The 25681-nt window shown below is 43.4% G+C and overlaps 1 protein-coding gene across 1 annotated transcript in view; it reads left to right on the top strand.

The window, feature by feature from the left end:
- The first annotated feature begins 11069 nt into the window (after positions 1-11069).
- Positions 11070-25681, top strand: part of tmprss3a (transmembrane serine protease 3a) — a 78232-nt gene continuing 63620 nt past the window's right edge. The window contains exons 1-2 of the mRNA XM_032567085.1: positions 11070-11075; positions 12623-12857. Of these exons, the coding sequence (XP_032422976.1) occupies positions 11070-11075; positions 12623-12857 (241 nt within the window). The remainder of the gene's footprint in view (positions 11076-12622; positions 12858-25681) is intronic.

The following is a 25681-nucleotide window of genomic DNA, read 5'->3' on the forward strand; positions in this document are numbered from 1 at the left end:
AATGCTTGAAATGAAATGCATCTATGGGGTCATTTCATTCTCATTAAAAAAGAAAACACTGTTGGATCACAAAGAATATTGTGTTAGCTGTCTTATACAGCTAACGCACTGTTGCACTGTTGCAACACACGGCAACAGTGTGTTGCCATGCATCGTCAACATTCTGCTTCTGTGAATGCAGCTCGCTTTGGAGTTGTAAATTTTTTACTTACAAGTCTCATACTTGGCTCATTAAAAAAATATTTATTTCAGCAAAAAATCTGAATTAATTATTAAACTATGCAGTGTGATTGTAGCCAATGCAACTTAGTGAAGTTCAAAGTGAACGTATGAATGCGGAAAACAGTTTTTTTAATGGAAAGGACAGTCTCCCAGGTACAGAGAGGATGGATGATGTCAGAGGAGAAATGGCTGAGTGGTTGTAGAATATACAAAGCCAACAGAAGCTCAAATAACCACTTGTTACAACTGCATTATGTATAACACCGTCTCTGAATACACGTCAAACCTTGAAGCACATTTGCTACTGCAACAGATCATTCTGGTTGCTACTGCTGCAATGTAATGTAAGAAACTGAACTGAGACCTCTGGTTATTTTGACACTCTTTGGGACTCTTGTACTAACTGAAAATTGCTTATTCTTATGTCACTGACTACCTGAGTTCTGTCTCTGACCATGATGACTGTCCCTTTATGGATGGTTTATCCATTTTCTGGTGGCTGTTTCTAGCAGGTTGATGCACCATGCCGCAAAGTTTCAATTATACATGCTGGTTTTCTGAAAGGGACAAGAATTTAATCGTAGTTCACCTACCTCCAGTCACCAGAGTCCTTTTTTTTGAAGAATCCTAAGACTAAAGGTTACTCCTATTGTTGTCATTTTAGGAAAATTCTTAAGCGTTTTCCTTGGTATAATAAGTTATTCTCAAAGCACTTTAGGGCTTAAAGGTGGAGCATTAAGCATTTTCCAGGCATGTAGTGCACAATAGCACAATCAAGTAATTACGGTAGTTTCATCCAGTTGTTATAAAAATGCTGTTTATATCAAATATGACTTACAAGAACTTTGACTTTGTAATGTAAGGCCTTGAAATTGGGCCGCTGTGTCTTTAAAAACTCCTGCTCTTTCTGAAACTCAGCCTTAAGGAAGTCATCTCAACATCACTCTTCAAGGCCCATACCCAATATTCGCACTGCACCCTACATCCCTCTATGAAGTGTGTATTCAAAGTGAGCATAAGGGTTCAAGTGAACAGGGTACAAGGGTGCAAACCAATCACAGGCATTTACTTATAAAAAGTACAACTACAACACAAAAGTTGTTTTTAAATGTATAATATAGGTATTTTTGCTTTCCAAAGTCACTATTGGAGATGTTTGGCAGTTCTAATATGTTTTGTTATAACTTATTGACAACAAAGCAAAGTTAGGTAGTATTCACAAATGTAGAGCAGAGTGAAACAAAAATTATTTCTATACTTTAGATTTGAAAACTGATTTTTTTTTGCAACAGACACAGCCTGCTCTGTGAGCATTGCCATATTTAGATAAGATAAGATTTATTTGTCATTGTCATCAACAGATTACAACGAGATTGAGATTTGCTCGACTCGAGTTAAGATGCAGGTTATGTGTATATACATAATATACAAAGATAAAGAAATAAATAGTACAAAATGAGAAATATTGCCATATTTCCAATGGCAACATTTTATTGTATAATGATTTTGTCAAAAAAATACACATTAAAATGTACTAACATTCAATTTAATAGTCTTAAAGGCAATTCCTCCAGCTACAATTCAGTTAATTAAAGGTATGATTCCATATTCAGCTGTTACTATAAAGAACTATAAAGAACCATGTGTCAGGAGGCTGGATTTCGGGTTCTGTGTAGGGTTTGCCTTCCTCAATGTCCTCCAGAGGGAGGTAGCCAGTTAGCCGCTGTTGAGGATGAACCTGCTGTACATCTCGCACACCTGCAATTCATCCAGGCTCATCAGCCAGAGGATAAGAGGAGATGTTGCCAGTCCCTCGACGCCCGAGTGTTAGCCTTTATGGTACTCCAAGCCCTTCTTTGGAGGTTGTCCCCCAAAATCTCACGTTCTCCGTGATTTCCTGAATGTGTTTGTCTTCGTATATTTAAATGACATTCTCATTTACTCCAAATCCCTGGCAGAACATCAAAAACATGTCCGCCTGGTTCTTCAGCGTCTCCTCAGGAATTGTCTTTATGTAAAAGCAGAGAAGTGTGAATTTCATAAGATGTCTATCTCATTTCTTGGTTACATCCTCGAGCGCGGACAGGTTCGCACAGGTCCAGGGAATGTCAAGGCTGTTCTGGATTGGCCCCTACATGAGACATGCAAACAACTTCAAAGGTTTTTAGGTTTTGCTTACTTCTATCGCCGCTTCATTAAAAACTAGTCAGACCTCTAACTGCTCTCACTTCTAAAAACGATTCCATTCTCATGGACTCTGGAAACCAATCCAGCTTTTCTTGACCTCAAAGACCGCTTTGCTAAAGCCCCCATTCTCATTCATCCTTATCCACATAAACAATTCATTTTCGAGGTTGATGCCTCTGAGACAGGGGTCGGTGCAGTTCTCTCACGATCACCCTCTGATAACAAGACTCATCCTTGTGCCTTTTATTCCTGCAGACTGTCCCCTGCCGAGAACGTACGACATGGGGGATCGAGAGCTTCTTGCCATAAAACTTGCCTTGGAGGACTAGCGTCATTGGTTGGAGGGTGCAGAGTTTCCCGTGTTGGTCTGGACTGATCATAAGAATCTTTCATACCTCCAATCCACCAAACGTCTTAACCCCCGTCAGTCTCGCTGGTCTCTATTTTTCTCACACTTTAACCTCTCCATCTCTTATAACCCAAGTTCTAAGAATGTCGAGCCGGCTGCTGTTTCCCGACAATTCCCTCCAGATGACCAAGTCAAGAACCCTAGCTTCATCCTACCTCCCAGTTGCACCGTTGGCGCAGTTTCCTGGGACATAAAAAAATGCCATAAAACAAGCCCATCTCACTGAACCTGACCCTGGCACCAGTCCCTCAAACAGAACTTTTGTTCCCACCTCAGTTAGAGCTCGCCTCATACACTGGATCCGCACAGCTAAGTTCTCTGCTCACCCTGGAATAAGCCGAACTATTGCCCTGATTAACCACCAGAAATGGTGGTTAATCAGAATCTCTCCATCAAGATGTCAAAGAGTATGTCCTAGCCTGTTCTATCTGCACTGGTAACAAGACCTCCCATAAACCTCCTGCCGGTCTCCTTCAGCCACTAGCCATGCCCAAATATCCTTGGTCTCACATCGCAATTGATTTTGTCACTGGACTTCCACTCTCCAAAGGTATGACCACAATTTTCACTATAATTGATCGTTTTTCCAAAGTCTGTCATCTTACTCCCCTCAGAAAACTACCCACCACCTTCCAGACAGTTCAGCTCCTAGTCAAGCATGTTTTCAGACTCCATGGCATTCCCCAAGAGATTCTATCTGATCGTGGTCCCCAGTTCATGTCTCAAGTCTGGAAACATTTTTGCTCTGCTCTCGATGCTCAAATCACTCTCACCTCCGGTTACCATCCTCAATCTAATGGACAAACAGAAAGAATGAACCAAGAATTAGAATCAACGCTCAGATGCCTCACCTCATCCAACCTCGCAGACTGGAGCCAGTACCTTCCGTGGGTTGAGTATGCACATAATTCACACATTTCTGCTGCTACTGGTTTCCCTTGGCTATCAACCGCCACTTTTTAATACAGATGAAAAAGAAATCTCTGTTACCTCAGTCCACCATCACATCCGCTGCTGCAAACACATCTGGTCCAGAACCATCCAAGACTTACATTGCACCTCAGAACTGAATCGCCGTTTTGCTGACCGCAGAAGAATTCCTGCTCCACAACATCCACCTGGACAGAAGGTCTGGCTATCTGCACGTAATGTGCCTCTCAAATTTGTCTCCATAAAACTCGCCCCCAAATACGTTGGCCCGTATGAGATTGACTCCATAATCAGTCCCACAGCAGTCCGTCTTCGCCTTCCCCCTTCTCTTTGCATTCATCCCACATTCCACGTATTCCAAATCAAACCTGTCCAGACCAGCATGTTGTGCCCTCCTTCCAAGCCCCCTCCACCCGCCGAGTCATTGAAGGGCACCCCGCTTATGAGGTCTGCAGGATCGCGGACTCCCGTCGACGGGGTCGAGGTTGGCAGTACCTGGTCGACTGGGAGGGCTACGGTCCGGAGGAGCGCATGTGGGTGCCCCGTTCTTTTATTTTGGATGATAATCTTATTTCTGACTACCATTCCCTTCCGTCCTGCTCTTCTAGGCCGCCAGGTGGCGACCGTTGAGGGAGGAGTGGTGTCAGGAGGATGGATTTTGGGTTCTGTGTGGGGTTTGCCTTCCTAAGTGTCCTGCAGAGGGAGCCAGTTAGCCGCTGTTGAGGATGGACCTGCTATACATCTCGCACACCTGCGATTCATCCGGCCTCGTCAGCCAGAGGATAAGAGGAGATGTTGCCAGGCCCTCGACGCCCGAATTCTACTGTTGTTGCTCTGTGTGAAAGTTTTATTAGCTCTGTGACTCACCTCTACGTGTCCTTCTTCAAAGGTATCTTCTGAAGAAGCTCCTGGAATCTTTCCTTCAAATCCCTCTGGTCTCTACATCTGGATTTCATACCACAGCTGGCAACATCCAACTCCTCTTCTTAACACCTGAGAACCTGTCCGTCCTCCACCACCCGGCGACTGTCCCTCTGGACAGTCTCAAGATCTCCCCGACGCCAAGACGCTTCCCCACATGGGCCAGCTCCCTGATCTCCCAGACTGAAGACCCACATTGAGAATTATCTTTGTACAATAAACTTTATTATCTTTTATCACCTGCCTTCTGAGTGTGTTCTGCATGTGGGAAAAGAAACTACCCAAAACCATGACACCATGTACAGTAAATAACTACAGAGACAAAAATGTAATAATGAATTCATAAGGAACACTCTTGTCAATGTTCTTCCTCTCTACCATGAGAAGAATGCATTTCTTTAAAAATTATATCTGTAAAAGAAATAAAAACCAAATACTGTTCCTTTCCAAGCTCACAAAATATTAAAGAAATTCAACATTTCTTTAATAAAACATATGAAATTTCCCTGTAATGACTTTCTGCAAAAGAAATTCAATATAAATATCAATTATTGTGTTTTTTGTGACAGATATTCAGACAACACACCTTTGTTCAATTGCAAAACTGGATCTACAAGAAATCTATTTGGCATTTAAGTTTTGATATAATGTAATTTGGTCTTAGAACAGGTGAAGAGTCAAATTATGATCTTAAGAATTTAATCTTTTGGCTAAATTTTTATTCCCAAATGCCGCTTTCTAAAATTCGCCTCCATTTTTAAATCTTTTTAAAGCTGCAGTATGTAACTTTTTCAAAACCATGGATTTAGTCTGAAAAGTTGAACAAGCTCCCAAAAGCCCCGCTCCAATGCTCTCTGCTGTGTCACACAGCCCTCTCTCCTGCACAGAGGAGGCTAGTGTCAGGACGCGCAGCCTAGTAAACACGGCTCCACTGTGGCGGATAAACAGCTATAACATCGTTAGGTGTCAATAATATGCTGTACATTTAAAAAATAGTTCATATTTTAACATTGCACTCATTTTATACGTTATAAATAGCTAGTAAGCTAACATAAAAGCAGCCATGGTGCGTAATTACTCAATGTTAGATGAGGTTTGCTAACTATCTAGGCAACATGTCAAGCCAGTGAATTAGCAAATTACATTTTTCGCTTTGCACGGGGTGACATTTCATCTGTATGTTAAGAGACATGGAGTCTATGGGCTCCGATAAGGAATTTACACAAACAGTGATGGGCGGATAGAAGAGGACGTGTCCATGGAGAATCAGGCAGGGCAGGTGTAAGATGGGTCAGAGGTCGCGGAGTCGATTCAGCTCCTGACCATCTCAGCTGAGGACTTGGGATGTGGAGAATTTAAGATCAGAGGTTGCTGCTTTTGAACGTGCAAGTTTGCTCCGTTTCACTTTTTTCTCTTTGCACATTACAAATTACAGTGAGGAAAATATTTTAACACCCTACGACAGGGGTACTCAATACGTAGATCGCAATTGACTGGTCGATCGCGGAAGGTTTTCAGACGAACTCGGCAGTAGGTGACAAACTGAACGCCTCCAAGAGGCTGAAATCAGCGCGTCCTTCTCTGACGTGCTGGTTTCGCCACGGCAACGGGTGTGCTAAAACGACAAAGAGAGACGAAGAGTAAAAAGGTACGACTGGTTTTGAGTTGATCACCTGTTCGGGTTGTTTTACCTTTGCTGTGGTGCATTACAGCCACTGTAGTTTCTGAATGTTCAATAAACGACAAAAATTTGGACTAATTACCTTGTTCGTTTGCGAGTATACGTCACAACAAACATCAAATGGGACAAATATATTTCATTAAGTAACAAACAAATGGCTTCTACCACGATAATTATATGAAATTAAATTAATTGTCTATTGCATAAAAATTAGTTTGGTGTTCTCTGGCATCTTGCTTTGAGCTCAGAGTCTGAGAGGCTTTTTCTCTAGCAAACATTTATTTTCGTCTCTTATTTAGTGGAAATATTGATGTTGATGAGATTTTCTCATTTTGGGGAAAATCTCATCAACATCAATATTTCCACTAAATAAGTGGAAATATAGTCCAATATTGTTGGACTGGAATTTATTTCAAAGTCATTTGTTAATGTTAGCTCATTTTCAACAGTGGACCTTTAAAGGTCCACTGTTGATTATTTTCACCACGCCATCTACACCATACTTCTTCTTCCATTTAGTCAGGTACTTTAAGTCACCTGGCTCTATCTGATACATAAACTTTTCATCCCCTCCTTGCCTTGTGAAGAACACATTTTTCAGTGTTTTAGTCAAGTTCCTTAGACACCTAGGTGGGTTCTACGGAACGGGGATGTGGACAGTTAAGTTCTTATTGTGGTAATTCTCACTTTGACTCAACGGTTAATTGAGTGGAGAATTCTTGCTATGCATCCACAACAAGCCCGTCACTTACTTTCCCACTGCTTTTAGACTTCACCCTTTTAAACCTTTCCCTTCATGGCTTTTAATTCTTTCCCTTTTCCTTAAACGGGGGACTCAAACCTCCAATACCATTCACTTAGTTGGTTGATCCCTGCTCTGTCCCGGTTTGGATCCCGTCAATCCGCCGTTGGTAGAAGGAGATGACCTAAGACGCTGGCCCCATGCCCCGGGACCTTCAGGACAGGTCCTCAGACCCTGACTGCCAGCAGATTTCAGTGCGTTGTACTCCCTCCGTCAACGGGCGGGTATGTTGGGATCCCGGACAAGCCCCCAAGATGTTGGGTCTATTTTAGTTCCCAACCTGCAAGGAATCAACCAGAGACATAAATTGCTTTTCTGCAGAAGAGGGAAGAGAAGCCAGACACGGAGAACCACAGTGAAACACTGTCTGGGATCAACTTCGCCTGCTCTCAGTCCTTAGCTGCCTCTTATTATGATAACAAAAAAGGGGTTGGGTTTCTTCATACAGTCTGACAGGCAGTTTAGTCAGAGTCTTCTACCACAGACTGTTCTGGGACATTCTGTGATTATACCCTTACAATGACACAAGGCTGACCCATTTAAATCAGTTTCAACATGCAGTTTGATAAAACAAGAAGAGTGTGTAAGCGTTTCTTTTCTCCAAGCAAACATCCAAGGAACAGTTAATAATGTACCATAGAAAGAAAAGAAGCCAAAGTTAAAAACATGAAAGAATAATATGAAAACATATCCTTTCAGATAAACTCATAATTTAAATGAACTTAGATAATAATTTTTCCAACAAGTATCAATGGAGAAAAGCAGACTGATGTAAACCTTTTAAAACAACGGAAACAATCCCAGTATTCTGATGATTGAAATTCAAAAGTGCTGTGCTACTATCGTTTCATCACTTTCAGCACCGATGTTAGCTTTATAAAATGAACGCTCTGTATGATATCACCCATGGAGAGATTTCTTTATTTAAATTGGTTCATTTTTCTGAGGGATACACAGTGAGTGTATCGTTATTTTAGTTACATAAGAGCGATATTCTGTTGTCCTTCCATGGAAGCGGGCAGCATCCAGACGGACAATAAAACATTTTATAATATAAGTTGCTGCTTTGACATGACTACAACACTGTTCAAACATATGTACAAACACCCTCAATAAAACATAAAATATTTCAAAATCAGACACCAGACAAGTGAATCACAGCAACGTCATTAGCTGGAGAAATGCTGCACTGATGCGGTGATCAGTAGCAGGAGAACGGAGCTGACAGAAAGCTGACAGAAACACTGAAGGGTAGGAGAGCTACCATCGATACAGTTGCAGCCAAGCATGTTTTAATGTTACACAATACAGTTTTATCAAGTTGCTCAAAGGCTAAACTAGTATTGTTGTGCATTTAAAGTGTAAAGTTTACCTTCGAGCCAATGCCCCCCAAAGGAATCTCAGCGCCCCCTTTTGTAAAAATTTCTGCAAGTGCCCCTTGCAGTCTTCTGAACACCCCCATTGAGAAACGCTAATCTAAATGTTCAGAAGATCAGGAGGCTTGAGCCACACAATGGCCACTGGTCTAAGAAGCCAGAAATAAAGTGAATAGATCATTTCTGAAAGAAGGCTATGCTGTGATTGACAATCAAAGAGTAGATCTGAACAGATAATTAGGGGTTACTGATTTCAATTCTCAGGTATGCTGGTTGTTGTTTAATCTGTCTAAACTTATGTTCTCTGGCTGCTGAGGGTTATTGCATCACTTACTCTCCATTTATGCAAGATAGAGCTGTTCCTTCCTGCATGTAATGTAATTTTACTTGAATCTAAAAAAATCTCTATCAAGTTGTAAATGCTAAAGAGCTAAAAAAAAAACTAGATAGAAAGTTTTGGGGTTTTTTTCCATTTTTTTCTCCGAAGAGTTTTTGCGGCGCTAGTGGCTCGTATTTTTTCTACAGTAGGCAGACAGGAAGGAGGGTGATGAGAGGGGGGAAGACATGCGGTAAAGGTCGTCGGGACCGGGAGTCGAATCCGCGACGTCCGCGTTGAGGACTAAGGCCTCCAAAAGTGGGGCGTGCTAACCCCCTGCGCCACCACAGCACGCCCCAACTAGATAGAAAGTTAAGCAATTTTTCTTTTCTGTAAGGAGCAAAAAACCATGTGTTTTTCTACAAGAGACTCATTCAGCAGAGACAGAATTTTACAAAATTCTGCAAAGTACATTGTGATGATGCTGTTTTATGTACAGTACACATGGTTATTATAAAATAACCATTGCAAAAATGATCACTCCCATCTATCTGTGGGAGTGATGATGTTGAGCCATTTTAGGTCCCTGGCTCTGATGCTGCTGCCCCAACAGATGAGAACAGAAGAGATAACACTTTCAATAACAGACTTGTAGAAGATTTACAACATCTTGCTGAAGGATCTTAGCTTCCTCCAGTCTGCTCTGGAGGGTTAGGGTTAACCCTATGTAGGGACCTATGTAGGTCCAAGGTGTCCAAGGTGGTGGGAAGGCTGCTCCCCATAGTTGTCTGTGCAGCCTAACCCACCCTCTGCAGTGCCATTCTTTGAGCAGCGGTGCACCTACACACAATGATGCAGGTGCAGAGAATCCTCTCCACCACACAGCGATAAAAGCTCCTCAGGACTGAGTTCCCAAGTCCTACTCTCTACAGCTTTGTGAGGAAGTACAGACACTGGTGGGCCTTCCTGGCCAGATAGCGGGTGTTGGCACTCCAGGTGAGGCCACTGGATTTATGCACACCAGGTACCTGTAGCTGGAGACTGCCTCCACAGCTGCTCCTCTGATGTACAGGGGTTGAAGAGGATCCTTGTTCCTTCTGAAATCCACCACCATCTCCTTGGTCTTCCTCACATTGATGCAGAGGTTATTGTCTCTGTACCCCTGCACTAGGTGTTCGAACTCCTCTCTGTATTTGGACTCATCACTGTTTGTGATGCGTCCCACTACTACTGTGTCATCAGCAAACTTCAGACAGCAGGGGTGTCTTGCCGAGCAGTCATATGTCAGCAGAGTGAAGAGAAGGGGGCTCAGCACACAGCCTGGCAGCGAGCCAGTGCTGAGGGTCATGGAGGAAGAGACGGTGTTGTGGATCCTTACAGTCTGAGGTCTATTGCACAGGAAAGTCCAGAATCCAATTCCCCAGTGTGGGACTCAGTCCAAGAGAATAGAGCTTCACCATTGTCTGGTACACCAGGGTCAGCACCAGACCAGGTGCACCTGGTCTTCAACTCCTTGGTGTTGAAGCCCAAGGAGGAATCCAGGAAGAGCAGATGGATGTAAGAATTTCTACTCTCTGGGTGGATGAGGGCTGGGTGGACCACAGATGATATGGTTCCTCCTGTAGGCACTCAGATGTGTATCCACAGTGATGTTGTTGGAGTCCTTGATGATGCGTCCCTGATGTTGTAGTTTCTGATGCACTTCATGCCCTTCCACATGCGCTGGGGGTCGTTGGTGGTGAAGTGACCTTAAATTTTCTGGGCGTATGTGGCTTTGGCCCTCAGAATGCCTGCAGTCAGTTCTTTCCTCTCGGAGTACTGACGCTTCCCCTTTCCTGAATGCAGTGCCCCTAGCTTTCAGCAGAGCTCTCACCTCAGCATACAACCAGGGTTCCTGGTTCGGGTAACAGGTTACTGTCCTCGTGGTGATGACATCAACAGCAGGTCTAGAGATGAAGCCCAGAACAGAGGAGGTGTATTCCTCCAGGTCCACCAGCCAAGCTGTGCACTGAAAACAGTCTTGGAGCACACAAACATCCCTGGGCCACACAGTGACTTTCTTCTTCTTTGTACTAATCCATCTCATCAGCAGATGATATGCTGGCACCAGCAGGATGGAGATGTGGTTGGAGAGGCCAAGATGAGGGCAAGGAAGAGCTCTGTACACAACGTGAATGTTAGCATACACAGTCCAGAGTGATTTCTCCTCGTGTGGGAAAGGTGACATGCTGGTAAAAACTGGGAGAGTGTTTGTCAGTTTCACATACCGTATTTTTCGGACTATAAGGCGCACCGGATTATAAGACGCAGTATCAGTGAACGGATCTATTTTCATATATAAGACTCATCAGATTATAAGGCGCATAAAGCGACACAAAATACGGTAGTCGGATAGGTCAGACTTTATTCAAATCATTAACAATAACTGTCAATATTCCACAAAAAAGTACACTCACTTTTTCAATCATTCATCTTCTACAAATCCATCAAATTCCTCGTCTTCGGTGTCGGAATTTAACAGTTGGGCGATAGCGGCATCAAGCAAGCCTGGATCCCTCTCGTCATCATCTGATCATGAATCGGATGATGACGATTGCTGTTGCTTGGCTGTTCATTGATGACTGAAGCACCGCACGTATCAGGAAAAGTGGTTCGCCACCCCAAAACAAGTCTGTCTAGACAGCATAGAAAGTTGACTCCACAAGGTTTCTGACCAGCAGCAATTATGCTTCGACAATCAAGGGGAGTGGCTTCGTCGCTTACCAAAGTCGTAATAAAACATACGGTACACTGGTCATACATAAGGCGCACCGGAATATATGGTGCATTGCCAATTTCTTTGCAAATATAGGGATTGTATGTGCGCCTTATAGTCTGAAAAATATGGTAATTAAAGTACCTCACAACAACCACTCACTTAAAACACCTCCAGGTGTTTTATTTGCAATGAGCTAGTGGTGTCATACAGCTTCTTCGATGCTTTGTTAACGTTAGCACCTGGTGAAATGTAAACAATGGTGACGAACACTGCAGTAAACTCCCAAGGCAGATAGCACGGCCAACATTTCACTGTCATAAGTTGTCTCAGAGCAGCAGCTTTTTACCAGTCCACAGTTCAAACACCAACCTTCATTGATGTGCATACAGAGTCCTCCTCCCCTTGTTTTTTGTTAGTTGCGGTCCTCTCGGAAAGCTAAGTCCGACATGTTGTTCTTATTCCAGGTTCCTGTTAGGCAAAAAACAACACAGTTCTGGATCTCTGTAGAAACCCTCAGCCTCAGATGTAAAAAATCCACTTTATCATCTAGTGAGCGGACATTAGTCAAAAAGAGAGTCAGAATCAGTGGCTTCATAGCCTTCACCTGGGCCAATGCCCCCCGACAATTCCCCGTCTTTTGTTTTCAAGCAGCATGAGGATAACAAATCAAATAGCGAAGGAATACCTGATTAGCAATTATTGTAGGAAGGGTTTAATTGCTATAATGCCAATAAAAATGTTTCTATTGACCATTGAGAAGTGTATAAATGTTTTTCAACATGACACTTTAGAGTAAAATTTATGCAAAGAAAATAATTATCTTTTTATTGATGCAGTGTTTTGATGATCTTTTGAGAGATGCTGGTCTCATATTTCCTATCTGAAACAAAAAAAAATGTGGCCGAATGCAAATAATCGTATTTCTAAATCTGTCATTGCCATAAAATGATTTTGGGTTAACTGTATGTTGATCAGTTGGATGTCTAAATAAATTTTTAACTTTACATAACTTTCTTTTAGGAATTGAAGACGAAGATAGGTGGAGGTTCAGATAGCTCCAAGATCGAAGTGGTTTCGGTTACGGAGGACGATTTCCCCACGGTAGAAACCCCCAACACTCTTATTATCAGTCCCCTTGGCAGCTTTATTGCAGATTTTCGACCAGAGAAAGATCCAGGCAACCCAGAAGAGCTTCATTCTCAAGCTGCACCCAGTCTAACCATGCCAGTCACAAAAGTTCAGCCTTTTGTTCATGGTGAGATATGTTGATGTTTTCAATATGAGCACACTTCCTGTTAACCATGGCAGTTTGGCAAATAACTCTACTTCCAGTGGCGCAACTTGTTTGTTGCACCATTACTATGCTTTGAGTGATGTCCACAAAACCATACTGTTCTGATGTAGGATAAGCATGAATCTCTTCCAAAAATGGTTGTAACACCCTTGTTTCTTTTCCAATTTCTGTAAAATTTGACTAAAATTAAAACTGAAAAAAATTGTACATGTGGGTGATATATCTTACTTATAGAGATATGCTCAAGATCCCGATTTAGTTTCTTGAGATCCTGAAAAACTTTTTTTGGGGTGAAAATGCATGTTTATACAGTTTCTGGAAATCCAGTAGTGGTGGTGGAGTGTAAACGAGAGGCATAAAGAATGATTTACAACGTTTCCTATTGTCTAGAGATGTCCTAGATGACGATATTAGGCTGAGAGACACGAAGCTGAAATTAGTTTCCGATTGCAGCTTCTGATTTGGGAAATGGCTAAAGGGCAATTCCACCTATTTTTTCACTATCTTCTGTATCTTTCAATTCTAGTTAAAAATACAACACTGAGACTCTTCAAACCTGACTAGATTATTCTGCTTTAATGGCAGAATATTTAAAACCAAGTGTGAGATTTGTGAACCCTTTATTTGATTTGTGAAATTTCAATAAAGGGTGATTTCAGCCTTTTATGTACCCTATCAGCTGCTACTTTTTTCCCACACTTTGAACCATGCGGCTTATAGACTGGTATGGCTTTTCTGTGGATTTTTCTTCAACCACCAGGGGGCTTTCTAGCAGGAAGTGAAACATTGGAAATCAAAGTTGGAAATCAAAGAATAAAGTGCTGATTTTCATTTAGAATAAGCACATGCTAGCAGCAGGCACAACAGAGAAATGTTTTCAAACTCAGACCCCCTCATCATGGAAACCACAGGAAGAAGTTCATATGATGCAGCTTTTAAGTTGAAGGCAATTGATCTGGCAGTACAGGTCGATAGCCGCTGCACGTAAGCTCAGCGTGAACGAATCCATGGTTTGGCGTTGGAGGGATGCGTTTTTAATAGATTTTTTAAGGAGCCAGACCTCTGCTACATCCTTGTTGAAAACCGAGAGTGCGGCTCATATGTATATTTCCAGTTTATATAATATGATATTTGGATCACACTACAACATCTATACACTTCAAAGATGGACAAGATTCTTCTACCGTACTGGCTAAATAATTTGGGCAGAATGACAAGAAAAGTCATAATAGACATGTTTGTGTTAGTGTGGTGGCACTATGGTATGAATCTGAGACTCTGCCCCTCAAAGCAGGGTAACCAGAAGGGGTCAGCAACGCCACCTTGGGAATTGCACTTGGGTTCGTGACCAAATGAGAACAAGACTTTATTCCACCAAAAAAAAGTTACATTTTATTGTTCCATGTTTTAAAAAGACAATTAAAATTTGAAGAACCACAATGGGAAGTGCACAGTACTGAGACCTACCAGCAGGGGGAGGGCAGTCCAAATGTGGGGAACTGGTTCCTAAAACAAATGAATAAATCCAAATAAATCACCCCAAGCACTTGTGAACAGACACTCGATTGTGAAGAAATCCCAACACCGGTCACTTGCAAATCACACAGGTCCAGTCCCCTGGACGCCCCCCTCCCACCACCTTCAGCTCTCAGGCTGGATACAAAAGGGTGGGGTTAAACAAAGCAAAAAAAAAAAAAAAAAAAAAAGAAAGACACTACATTTTAGACATGAAGTGCTAAAATTAGGTTACCCCTAACCTCTGACATATCCAGTCATTAAAAATCAATGCTTGAATTAAGTAATCTAAAAAGCCAAGGCTGCTACCTGCAGCAAGGCCGAAGGCCACACAGAACAACCCGAAATAAATTTAAACAAAAAGCACAAAACTAAGAAACCAAACAAATAATTGAAATAAACAAAGCAGAAAATAAAAGAAACAAAGCAGCAGGGTCTCCAGCGAGGTGCAGCAGCTTTATGTCTGAAATGAAGTTACAGATTAATAGGTGATTTTAGAAAATGGCAGAAGGTAGAGAAAGCCATTGTCACCTACAAACTCTGCAGTGGTCAAAACTGCAGAGTTTTGACCACTGCAGAGATGGATGACTCCACCCTGACCAGTGAGCCCCTTCCGGCCCAACAGCAGGAGGATCCACTTGCCAGTTCTTTTTATATATAAATAGTCGTCATTTTTGTGCTATTGAACTGCATGGGTGCAATTAAAAAAATAAAAACATACCCGTTTTATGTTGCCAAGCTGAACTGGGGAGGGTAAATTACAGCCACACCCCAGTACCAAGCAGGAGACTTCAGGCAGCTTCTAAATTTAGACATTTTGAGTTGACCTACTAAAATTGCAGATCTTATACAGGAGGAGAAACATTACTTACTGATGTTAGAGTTTTGACCACTGCAAGCTAATCAAGCGACCTTCCTACTGAAGTGCGACCAAATGCAGGCATAAAGAAAACAGGTGAGAGAGTCTTCCTTTATGCTCCACACCCATTTATGAGGTAATTAGGTGCCAGGTGTCCTCAATCCTGGGGTAGGCTTCATCCTGCTACATTCGTATGAGGAGTCCTAGTTAAAACCATTAAAAAAAATTTATTTGTAAACATTTTTATTTCACAGCTTTTCTTTGATTTTGATTTGAACATTTCTCGACTTCTGCTCATAGTTGCATGAGTAGCTTTTCTTTCTCACTACAAAAAAGACATTCAGTTATGAATCACCTGAATTGTGTTTTTGTATACATAATTATTTTTGTATACAAAACTTTAATTCTCTTGGCTATACTCCATTTATTTCACTGCCTGAGATCTGGTAGGGATTTTGTGTTTTCCAGTGCATTTATGGATGCCTGCCTTACATTCAAAATGATTGACTGTCAACTTCTGATACTGGTGCACATACTAAGCTACCTGTTTTATTGTCCCTGAATGCATGCTGCCATTTTCTACTGTCACTACCTGCTGGTCCAGGAGGGTTGAATGCTGCAAGTCCATGAGTTGCTGGGTAAACCTTTTAAACTAATTAGGATAATTAACTAGGTTTACTATACTGTCTGATAAATAGGATCAAATCTTGCTACACTGAATATAAAAAATGAGAGAAAACAAAGTTAAAAGTACAAAACAGCAAAATAATGCTAATTTCGGAGAAGGTGGAGTTCAGTTCTCGTTTGGTCCAAATGCAAAAAAGTGGTTTACTGAAGTCTCACAAATCACAAACTTGGTTTTAAATATTCTGCTGATAGAGCAGAATATTCCAGTCCATGTTTGAAGAGTCTTTGTGTTGTAGTTTTTTCAACTGGAGTAGAAGAAAGATGCTTAAAATGAAGGTAGTGAAAAAATTGGTGGAATCGCCATTTAGCCATTTCCCGAATCGGAAGTTGCAATCAGAAATGAACTTCCACTTCCTATCTTTCTCTTTGCATGTGTATAATATCCTCATCTAGGACATCTCTAGACCAAAGAAAACATTGTAAATCACCCTCCATGTCTCTCGTTTAGACTCCATCACTTCCTACATTGCATAAACTGCATAAACAGCCTTTTCACCCAACAAAGGAACATGCAATTTTTCGAGAAGTTTCTTGGGATTTTGAGAAAGTACATAGTGTCAATACTCCGCCTCCCCCAGTCTCACTTTCAACTTGTGCTTGAAGTGCACATTTTAAACTACACACCAGTTTTTAAATTGTGTTAATAGGCCAAGTAAAACCGGAGTTATGCTAAAATAAGTAAACCATATTTTTCCGAATGTCAGATAAATGTTAAAAACGGGTTTTTCTGGGAATGTGACAGGAAATGAGCTTCAAATGCAAAAACGAAACGCAACATTAGATTCCTTTGTTATTGGAAATCTCACATCTTCAACAAATAATTATGGGCTGTATTTTGTTGCAAAGAAACTAAGTAAAATTGCTCAAGTTACAGTGAAAGAGAAGCGGAAACGGAGTAGAGGCGCGAATGGAGTAGCGGGAAAGGCAGTGAGATCGCGAAATTGATGCAAAGTTTGGATATCGGGGCGATCGGTGGCATCCACTTCGGAATTTGTTTTTAGCTTAGTGGTTTCTGTTCTGTATATAAAGGATTATGTGAAGAATGAACGCGCAGCATGCAGCGGCGCTCTGTTTTGAGACGGAAGATGAAGACGGGAAACCCGCAGCCGGAGTCTGGGCGCAGTGAGGATTGCCATGATGACGATGGCTGATCGATCATTCTTATTAGCAACTGACAAAGAGTATCAGAGACTGAGAGTATGATGAGATCCTGGCAGGTTGAGAGGCATCTACTCAGTAGTGATGTGTCGGTCGCGAACGATCCGGCTCTAAGAGCCGGCTCTTTGAAGTGAACGATTGGAACCAGCTCCACAATGGGAGCCGTTTTAGGATCCTATTTGGGAGCCGGGTTTTTTTCTACAGTATATCGCTGTCTCTTCGCCTCCCTGTCGTTGTGCTTGTGCTCTGCAAGTGCCAGAGCCGATAGTTTTTCCCCACATCGTTTTTTTTTTGTCCTGCGGTGCCTCGCTGTCTCTCCTCCCCCTTCTCCCTCTCCTTCGCGTTCTGCTCTTCTGCCAGTGCTAGTAGAGCGGAGAGTTTTTTTCCCCTCGGTCGGTCCACTGCCCTCATGTCAAGCCTGTGCTCCACACATCTGACCAATCACACATAGTTTCAATTAATAATGTGGCGGGAAAACACTGAAAAAAAAGTTTATCTCCACTTTTTTTGTGGAAACGGCAGGCAGTTGGCCAAGCTGTATAGCGTTCGTCGGCAGGTGTTTATGTACAGACACTCACTCAGCGGTCAAGAAGCACAGAAAGAAGGGGAGTCAGTGTGAGAACTGAATAGGTGAAAATAAATGAGTGACAGAAAACGGAGCAAGATTTGGACTCATTTTAATGCTACATCAAGCTCCAGGGCAGAGTGCAGACTGTGCAAAGTCAGCATTTCCTATGGTGCAGGCTCGACAAACAACCTGCACAGGCACATGCTGACATCACACGCATCGGTATTGCTATAGCATTGTTATGCGGCATTTTTACTCATCATAAGTGCTTAACAATGTCAATAATGAAACAAAATATTATAAAGTTAGGTTTAAGCTATTAATTAATTAATAATGTCAAAAATATATATGGGGAGCCGTTTGGGAGCCGAAAGAGCCGGCTCTCCACAGTAAGAAGAGCCATTAGAGCCGCATCTCGAAAAGGAGCCGAAAATCCCACCACTACTACTCAGAGATCCAAGAAGGGGAATGGCGGCGCTGCGCAGCTGCAAGGTCGATCACTATGGGGTGAGGCAGAGCCGCTCACCCAGCAGCTAGTAGTAAAGAGCTTACAGCCACCTAACTCTGGGAGCCAAGGTTTTTCCTATAGTCCAAAAGACCTTTTTTTAACCTTGTTCCCCCAAACAATTACACATTTTTTATCATCTTGTTTTGACCTATGACGGTTTTTCAAAAATTGCATATAAACGAATGAGGAATTGCCTTCATTTTCATGCTAATAATGATGTAAAACTGTGTTGTTTGCAATATTTTTACATCAGTTTAAGAAATTTACAGTATATACTGTAATTCTAAATTATAAAAACCATTTGTTGTGAATATTTGACATTTTCACAGTGAAAAAATTAACATTTTTCCAAATCGGATTTAGTTTGTCTGTGACTCAAGGTCCAAAATGCAGCCACAGTATGTCCAAAAGTAAAACCTAAGTGTAAATTCATAAAGTTCAGATTGTCCTTAAAAAAATGATACCACATAAGGCAATATTATATATAATATAATGGTTTCTATTTTATTAAGGTAAAATCAAAATTGGTCAAAAATGACCATATGTACCTGGTCCCATCCATCCATCCATCCATCCATCCATTTTCTGTTCACCCTTTGTCCCTAATGGGGTCGGGAGGGTTGCCGGTGCCTATCTCCAGCTACGTTCCGGGCGAGAGGCGGGGTACACCCTGGACAGGTCGCCAGTCTGTCGTGGGGCTGTACCTGGTCCCCAGAGGGTTAAAGACAACCACAAGGGGAGCTGACATCTATAAAATGGTGAAGGAGTTTTTTGTACAGAGAAAGGTACCAATGGAAAAGCGGGTAGCAGTGATGATAGACAGTGCACCTGCTATGATTGGCCGACATACAGGTTTCATCGCTCACTGTCAAGGTGACCCAGACGTTCCAAAATTTCTGCATTATCACTGTGTCATTCACCAGCAAGCATTATGTGCAAAAGTGATCAGCCTTGAGCATGTGATGACTCCCATTGTAAAAATCATAAATAGCATCCGATCCAAAGCAAAACAGCACAGAATTTTCAAGGAGGCTATTGGAGGAGATGTCAGCTGAATATGGTGACTTGCTGCTACACACCGAAATCAGATGGCTCAGCAGGGGGCGAGTTTTACTTCATTTTTTGTCACTTTTGGATGAAATCAAAGAGTTCATGCAGTCCCAAAGTGAAGATGTCTCACTGCTAGAGGACACAGAGTGGACACTTGACCTGGCATTTTTGACGGACATTGGTGGGAAACTGAATCACTTGAACTGCGAGCTGCAAGGCAAGGACAGACCTGATACTCATCACTTGTGGCAAGAATGTTGGCGAGGGGTCAATGGCCGGAACCACCAAGTTCACAGGGGTATGTATCAAAAGACACGGCATCTATTAAGCAGCTATTAGCAACATGTACTAATAAGCTAAAAGCACACAAAAAATCTGCACCCAAAATAGGTAAAGATACAGAAGCTATTACAAAGTCCCACTGAAACTGATGTACGTTGAAACAGACAGAAACTAACCTCGATCCAAAAGTGCAAATTGGGGTGCCGTTAGCCGCGTCCAGCGATAGTCCACCAGGAAACGCCGTCCAGAGAACTCATCCATGATGAAAACCAGCTTGTCCAAACTGCCGGCACACACCGATGCTAGCAAGCGCCAGCTCTGTCGTTTCCCTGACGCACGAACGAATATGGAGGGATGCAGCGCTTCGCCTTCACTCCGAACCGGCGATGGTAGAAGCAGAGAATGTCATCCATCCGTCGCTCCGTCACCGCAGCCACGGCATCGACAGGCTCCGACTCTCCTTGAGTCACACCTGATAGAAGTGCATTCATACTGTAGTGCCTGGAAGCCAACAAAATCTGGTCTGCTTCTTCAGCCATGGAGCGATAATCTTTTGTCTGGATTAGCGGGGAGCTGGCCAGCGCGGTGCAAACAGGTGGAGGGTTAGAGCAGAAACAGATGTGCAAAAAGGAAGCAAACATCTCCTGAGCCAAGTAATGCCAGCATGTTCTCCAACAGCGCGGAGGGCTTGCGATCCCCGAACGCCATTCAGAGAGAGCAAGCGATCGGCCCGCTCCATGTCTGACAGCTGGTAGAGCCGAAGCAGATTCTCTTTGAGTGCGCTGTACTTGTTAGCGCTTGGTGGGTTCCTCAGCAGACCCATCGGACGGTGGGTGGAGACGGAATCCAACGCAGCAACTACATGGAAGTACTTGGTCTCATCTGTGGTTATCCCACGGAGATGGAACTGGGCTTCCAGATGCTGGAGCCATGGATCGTGCTGCCAGAACTCTGGAAGCTTGATAATGGCAGCAAAAACAGAAGCGGCGGTTGGAGTAACGGTCGCCTGGCAAGAAACTGGGTCCGAAAGCACAACTGGCAGAGAAGCTACGGCAGTATCTGGTGAGTTCTCGTTAAAAAACATGTTCAGGTGTTCGCAGATGTTCAGGATCACCAATGTGGAAGTCAGCAGAAAAAGAAGAAAAAGTAATTTGAGTCTTGGTTTATTCTCAATGTCTTCCAATATAAAAATAAAAACGAATGAAGTACAACCGTTGGTGTTTTCTCTTCTCACCTTCACAATAAAAGTACCGTATTTTTCGGACTATAAGGCGCACCGGATTATAAGACGCAGTATCAGTGAACGGATCTATCTTTATATATAAGACGCATTGGATTAAAAGGCGCATAAAGTGAAACAAAATACGGTAGTCGGATAGGTCAGACTTTATTCAAATCATTAACAATAACTGTCAATATTACACAAAAAAAGTACACTCACTTTTTCAATCATTCATCTTCTACAAATCCATCAAATTCCTCGTCTTCGGTGTCGGAATTTAACAGTTGGGCGATAGCGGCATCAAGCAAGCCCGGATCCCTCTCGTCATCATCCGATTCATGATCGGATGATGACGATTGCTGTTGCTTGGCTGTTCATTGATGACTGAAGCACCGTACGTATCAGGAAAAGTGGTTCGCCACCCCAAAACAAGTCTGTCTAGACAGCATAGAAAGCTGACTCCACGAGGTTTCTGACCAGCAGCAATTATGCTTCGACAATCAAGGGGAGTGGCTTCGTCGCTTACCAAAGTCGTAATAAAACATACGGTACACTGGTCATACATAAGGCGCACCGGAATATAAGGTGCAGTGCCGATTTTTTTTTTGCAAATATAGGGATTTTATGTGTGCCTTATAGTTTGAAAAATACGATATACATTCGGGTGTGAAATATATACATTGTATCCACTACAAATTCACAATTGTACAATTCAGTTCACGACAAATAAATCAAGCAACAATTAAGGATCCGTCCTGGGACGAACCGCCACGCCACAGCAGACGCCACCCAGAACGGCACTAGAAGAATCAGTCCGAACTGGTCATAAACCAGCCCAAATCAGCAACACTGGACGAGTGACAGGAGCCAGCTTTACGCCAACCAGGGCAACGGGCATGAGGCCGGCAAACAGGACAACAGGTAGGCAGCCGACAACAGATAACCAAAAGGACAGGTGGACCGCCAGCCAGGGACAAACAGAACAACAGGCAAACAGCTGGCCAAGGACAAACAGCAGCGTCTATCAAAAATAAATGTCAGAAATGGAATCTGGAAGCGTACAAAAGATGAGCATTTTACTTACCACTGAGCTCTATATGTAATGCCTCTGACAGGAAGGGAAATCAGGCAGCATATACGGGCAGCCTGGATAGACAACAGTGTGGTGTGTTATGGTCCTCGGGGCATTCCATACCAGAGGCGGGTTATGTACATGTATGGTTTCCGGTAAAAGGGGTTTTGTTTTTCAGTAAAATATGCCTGCCGGCTAAAGACAAGCTGTTGTCAGAGTCCTCAATTAATGGTCTACAAATTACTACATGGTGTCAGAAGTGGTGACTCTTCAACGTTATGCTGCATTCCCAATGCACTCGCAACTAACATCAAGATAACTGCGCAGGGGAGATCGTCGTATTCACAATGTCCAATACCGAGAGGGAACGCGCTAACTCTGCTGCAGCTAGCAACGTTGGAGAGGAGTTTCACCTAAGCCCGCCAGAAAAGTTTGACTGCAGAGATGTCCAAAACTGGCCCAAATGGATCAGATGGTTTGAGAGGTACAGGATCGTGTCGGGGCTGGAAAAAAGGGAAGAGGCTTTTCAAGTGAATACGTTGATATATTCAATGGGAGATGAATCAGAGGATATCCTTAATGCGTCAGAGCTAACGTCTGCAGACAAGTTCAACTACAAAAAGTAAAAGAGTGCTTTGGTGAACATTTTATTGGAGAACACAATAGAATTTTTGAAAGGGCAAAGTTTAACATGCGTAAACAAGAACCGGGAGAAACGGCCGAGAGCTTTATCACCGCGGTTCACAAGCAGGTGGATTATTGTAAATTCGGGGCTCTCAGAGATGAACTGATCCGCGATTGCATTGTTGTCAGCATAAGAGATGACACGCTCTCCGAGAAGTTGCAGATGGATGCAAAACTGACCCTGACTACAGCTGTAACACGGGTCAGACAGAGTGAAACTGTGAAACAACAACAGTGTTGGATGCGCGGTGCGAGTGGCCCTGTATCCATTAAGAAGCCCAGTGAAGAGATGCATGCGCTTTCACTTGCACGCAAGACAGAGGGCAGTGCACAACAGAAACCGAAACCGAACAGGTATGCAACATCGTCTGCCTGTTATAAATGTGGGAGGGCTCCATCACACAATTGGAAAGACTGCCCTGCCAAAGAGGCTGAATGCAGGAAATGTCACAAACGAGGACACTTTGCTGCTGTCAACAAGTCTAAGCAGCCTGTACACGAGATGACAGAGGAAGAGGGACTCTAACAGAACAGTCTGTTCTTAGGTGAGATGAAGTCAGACAGCAATGGCTGGTACTCAGACATCAAACTAAATGGGGCAGTAGTTTCCTTTAAACTAGATACAGGTGCAACAGTGGCCGCCATTCCTACCAGACTGTAAAGCTACAGAAGAGACGGCCCTCTATTGCACACCCACAAAAAACTGTATGGCCCAAACAATACCAGACGGTGGTAGGTCAGCTTCAATGCAGTCTTGAAAGCAAGGACAGTAAGTCCACTCAGTCAGTGTTTGTCATTGATAGCTTGGGTAGGCCACTGCTGGGTTTACCGGAACTTACAGAACTACGTCTTATGGAGCGAATGGGAAAAATTGACACACTGGAGGAGAAGGGGGACCTGGTGAGAAAATTCAAAAAGAAATTCCCAAAGGTGTTTACAGGATTAGGCAGACTGGAAGGTGACTATCGTATCCGGCTGAGAGACGATGCTGTTCCCTATGCCCTTACAACCCCTCGCCATGTGCCAATACCGTTAACTGCAAAAGTCAAGGAAGAACTAAAAAGAATGGAGGAAATGGGGGTCATCTCCAGGATAGAGAAGCCTACTGAGTGGTGTGCGGGGATAGTGGTAGTCCCAAAACCCAATGGCAAAATTAGACTTTGTGTCGACCTTACCAAGCTTAATGAAAGTGTGTGCAGAGAAAGACATATCTTGCCCTCCGTGGACCAGTCATTAGCACAGCTGAATGGTGCAAAAATATTTCACAAAATTGGATGCACGGAGTGGCTTTTGGCAGATTCCATTAGCACAAGAAAGTAGGGAACTAACAACATTCATTACTCCCTTTCGCCGTTTCTGCTTCAATGTGCTACCCTTTGGGATAAATTTGGGCCCAGAACATTTTCAAAGACGCATGTCCCAGCTCTTAGCCGGCCTTGAAGGTGTTATATGCCATGCAGATGATGTCCTTGTGTTGGGAAAGAATGAAGCAGAGCATGATGAGCGGCTCACAGCTGTCCTGACGCGACTCCAAGAGGCAGGACTAACACTAAATGAGAAATGCACCTTTGCACAGTCGGAAGTTCTGTTTGTAGGACATAAAGTCAGTGCATCAGGCATTGAACCAGACCCTAAGAAAATCAGAGCGATTACAGACATGCCTGTCCCACAGAACGCAGCAGACCTTAGGCTTTTTTGGGGGATGGTGACATATGTTGCAAAATTCCTCCCTCACTTTGCAGCTTCTACCAAACCACTCAGAGATCTGCTGGTAAAAGACAATGATTGGACCTGGAGTCATATGCAGCAGACAGCCTTTGACAAGCTCAAGAATGAGCTGGCATCACCAACAGTCTTGGCTCAATACAGACCACAAGCCAAGGGTGTCAGTGGACGCCTCGTCTTTTGGCCTTGGGGCAGTCTTAATGCAGAGAGAGGAAAATATGCAGTGGCGTCCAGTTGCCTACATTTCCCGAAGCCTCTCTGAAACAGAGCAACAGTATGCCCAGGTTGAAAAAGAGGCACTAGTCGTCACCTGGGCCTGTGAGAGGCTGAGTTCATACCTGATCGGAGTACAGTTCACAATAGAAACTGACCATAAACCCCTCCTCGCACTCCTAGAGACAAAAGCACTGGATGACTTACCTCCCAGGATTCAGCGATTCCGGCTGCGACTGCTTAGGTTTATATACAACATAGTACATGTACCTGGAAAGGCCCTCATCACAGCAGATACATTGTCCAGGGCCCCGATAAGGCGTCCACTGACAGCAGAAGAAACACAGATGAAAGGGGAAGTACAGATTTTCATTAACACAGTACGTGATAACTTACCTGCATCTCAGTCCAAACTCCAGCAGATAGCTGACCATCAGCGTCAAGACGCCATCTGCAGTCAGCTGATCCGCCAGTGCCAAAGAGGCTGGCCACGACAAGAGGAACTGTCCCAGCAGCTGAAGCCTTATTGGATTCACCAGGGTGAGTTACACATGAATGGTGATCTTTTGATGAAAGGACGACGTATTGTCATTCCAGAGACATTGCAAAATGAAATGCTTGCCCGACTGCACGAGGGACATATGGGGATATCCAAATGCAGGCTGAGGGCTCAGCAATCTGTGTGGTGGTTAGGCCTGAGTACCCAAATCACAAAAGTTGTGGGCCAGTGTGAGACATGTGTTAAGTGTTTTCCTCTAGCTCTTTCTCCTCTTTTGCCACAGACTTCAGACATGTCACCAGTAGTCCATACTTCGCTCAGAGTAACGGAGAGGCAGAGAGGGCGGTAAAAATAGTGAAAAGCCTCTTGAAGAAGTACACCGACCCATACAAGGCCCTGTTGGCATACAGGGTCACGCCGCTGAGTCAAGGCCCTTCACCAGCTGAGCTCCTGATGGGCAGAAGGCTGCGCTCACCCTTGCCACTCTCACCCAGTCAACTTAAACCACAGTGGCCAAACCAAAAGAAATTTGCAGAAAAGGACAAAGAGTTAAAACAGGCACAGACATTGGCCTACAACAAAAGACATAGAGTGGTGGTCAGGCCAGAGCTAAAAGCAGGTCAGCGCGTCTGGATTACAAACACCCAGGAGACGGCTACGGTGCTGAGAGAAGCAGACACTCCTCGTTCCTATGTCGTGGAGACCGATTCAGAAGAGGTGAGGAGAAACAAGGCACATCTCAG

The sequence above is a fragment of the Xiphophorus hellerii genome, chromosome 7 (assembly GCF_003331165.1).
Source record: "Xiphophorus hellerii strain 12219 chromosome 7, Xiphophorus_hellerii-4.1, whole genome shotgun sequence".
NCBI classification, from domain to species: Eukaryota; Metazoa; Chordata; class Actinopteri; order Cyprinodontiformes; family Poeciliidae; genus Xiphophorus; species Xiphophorus hellerii.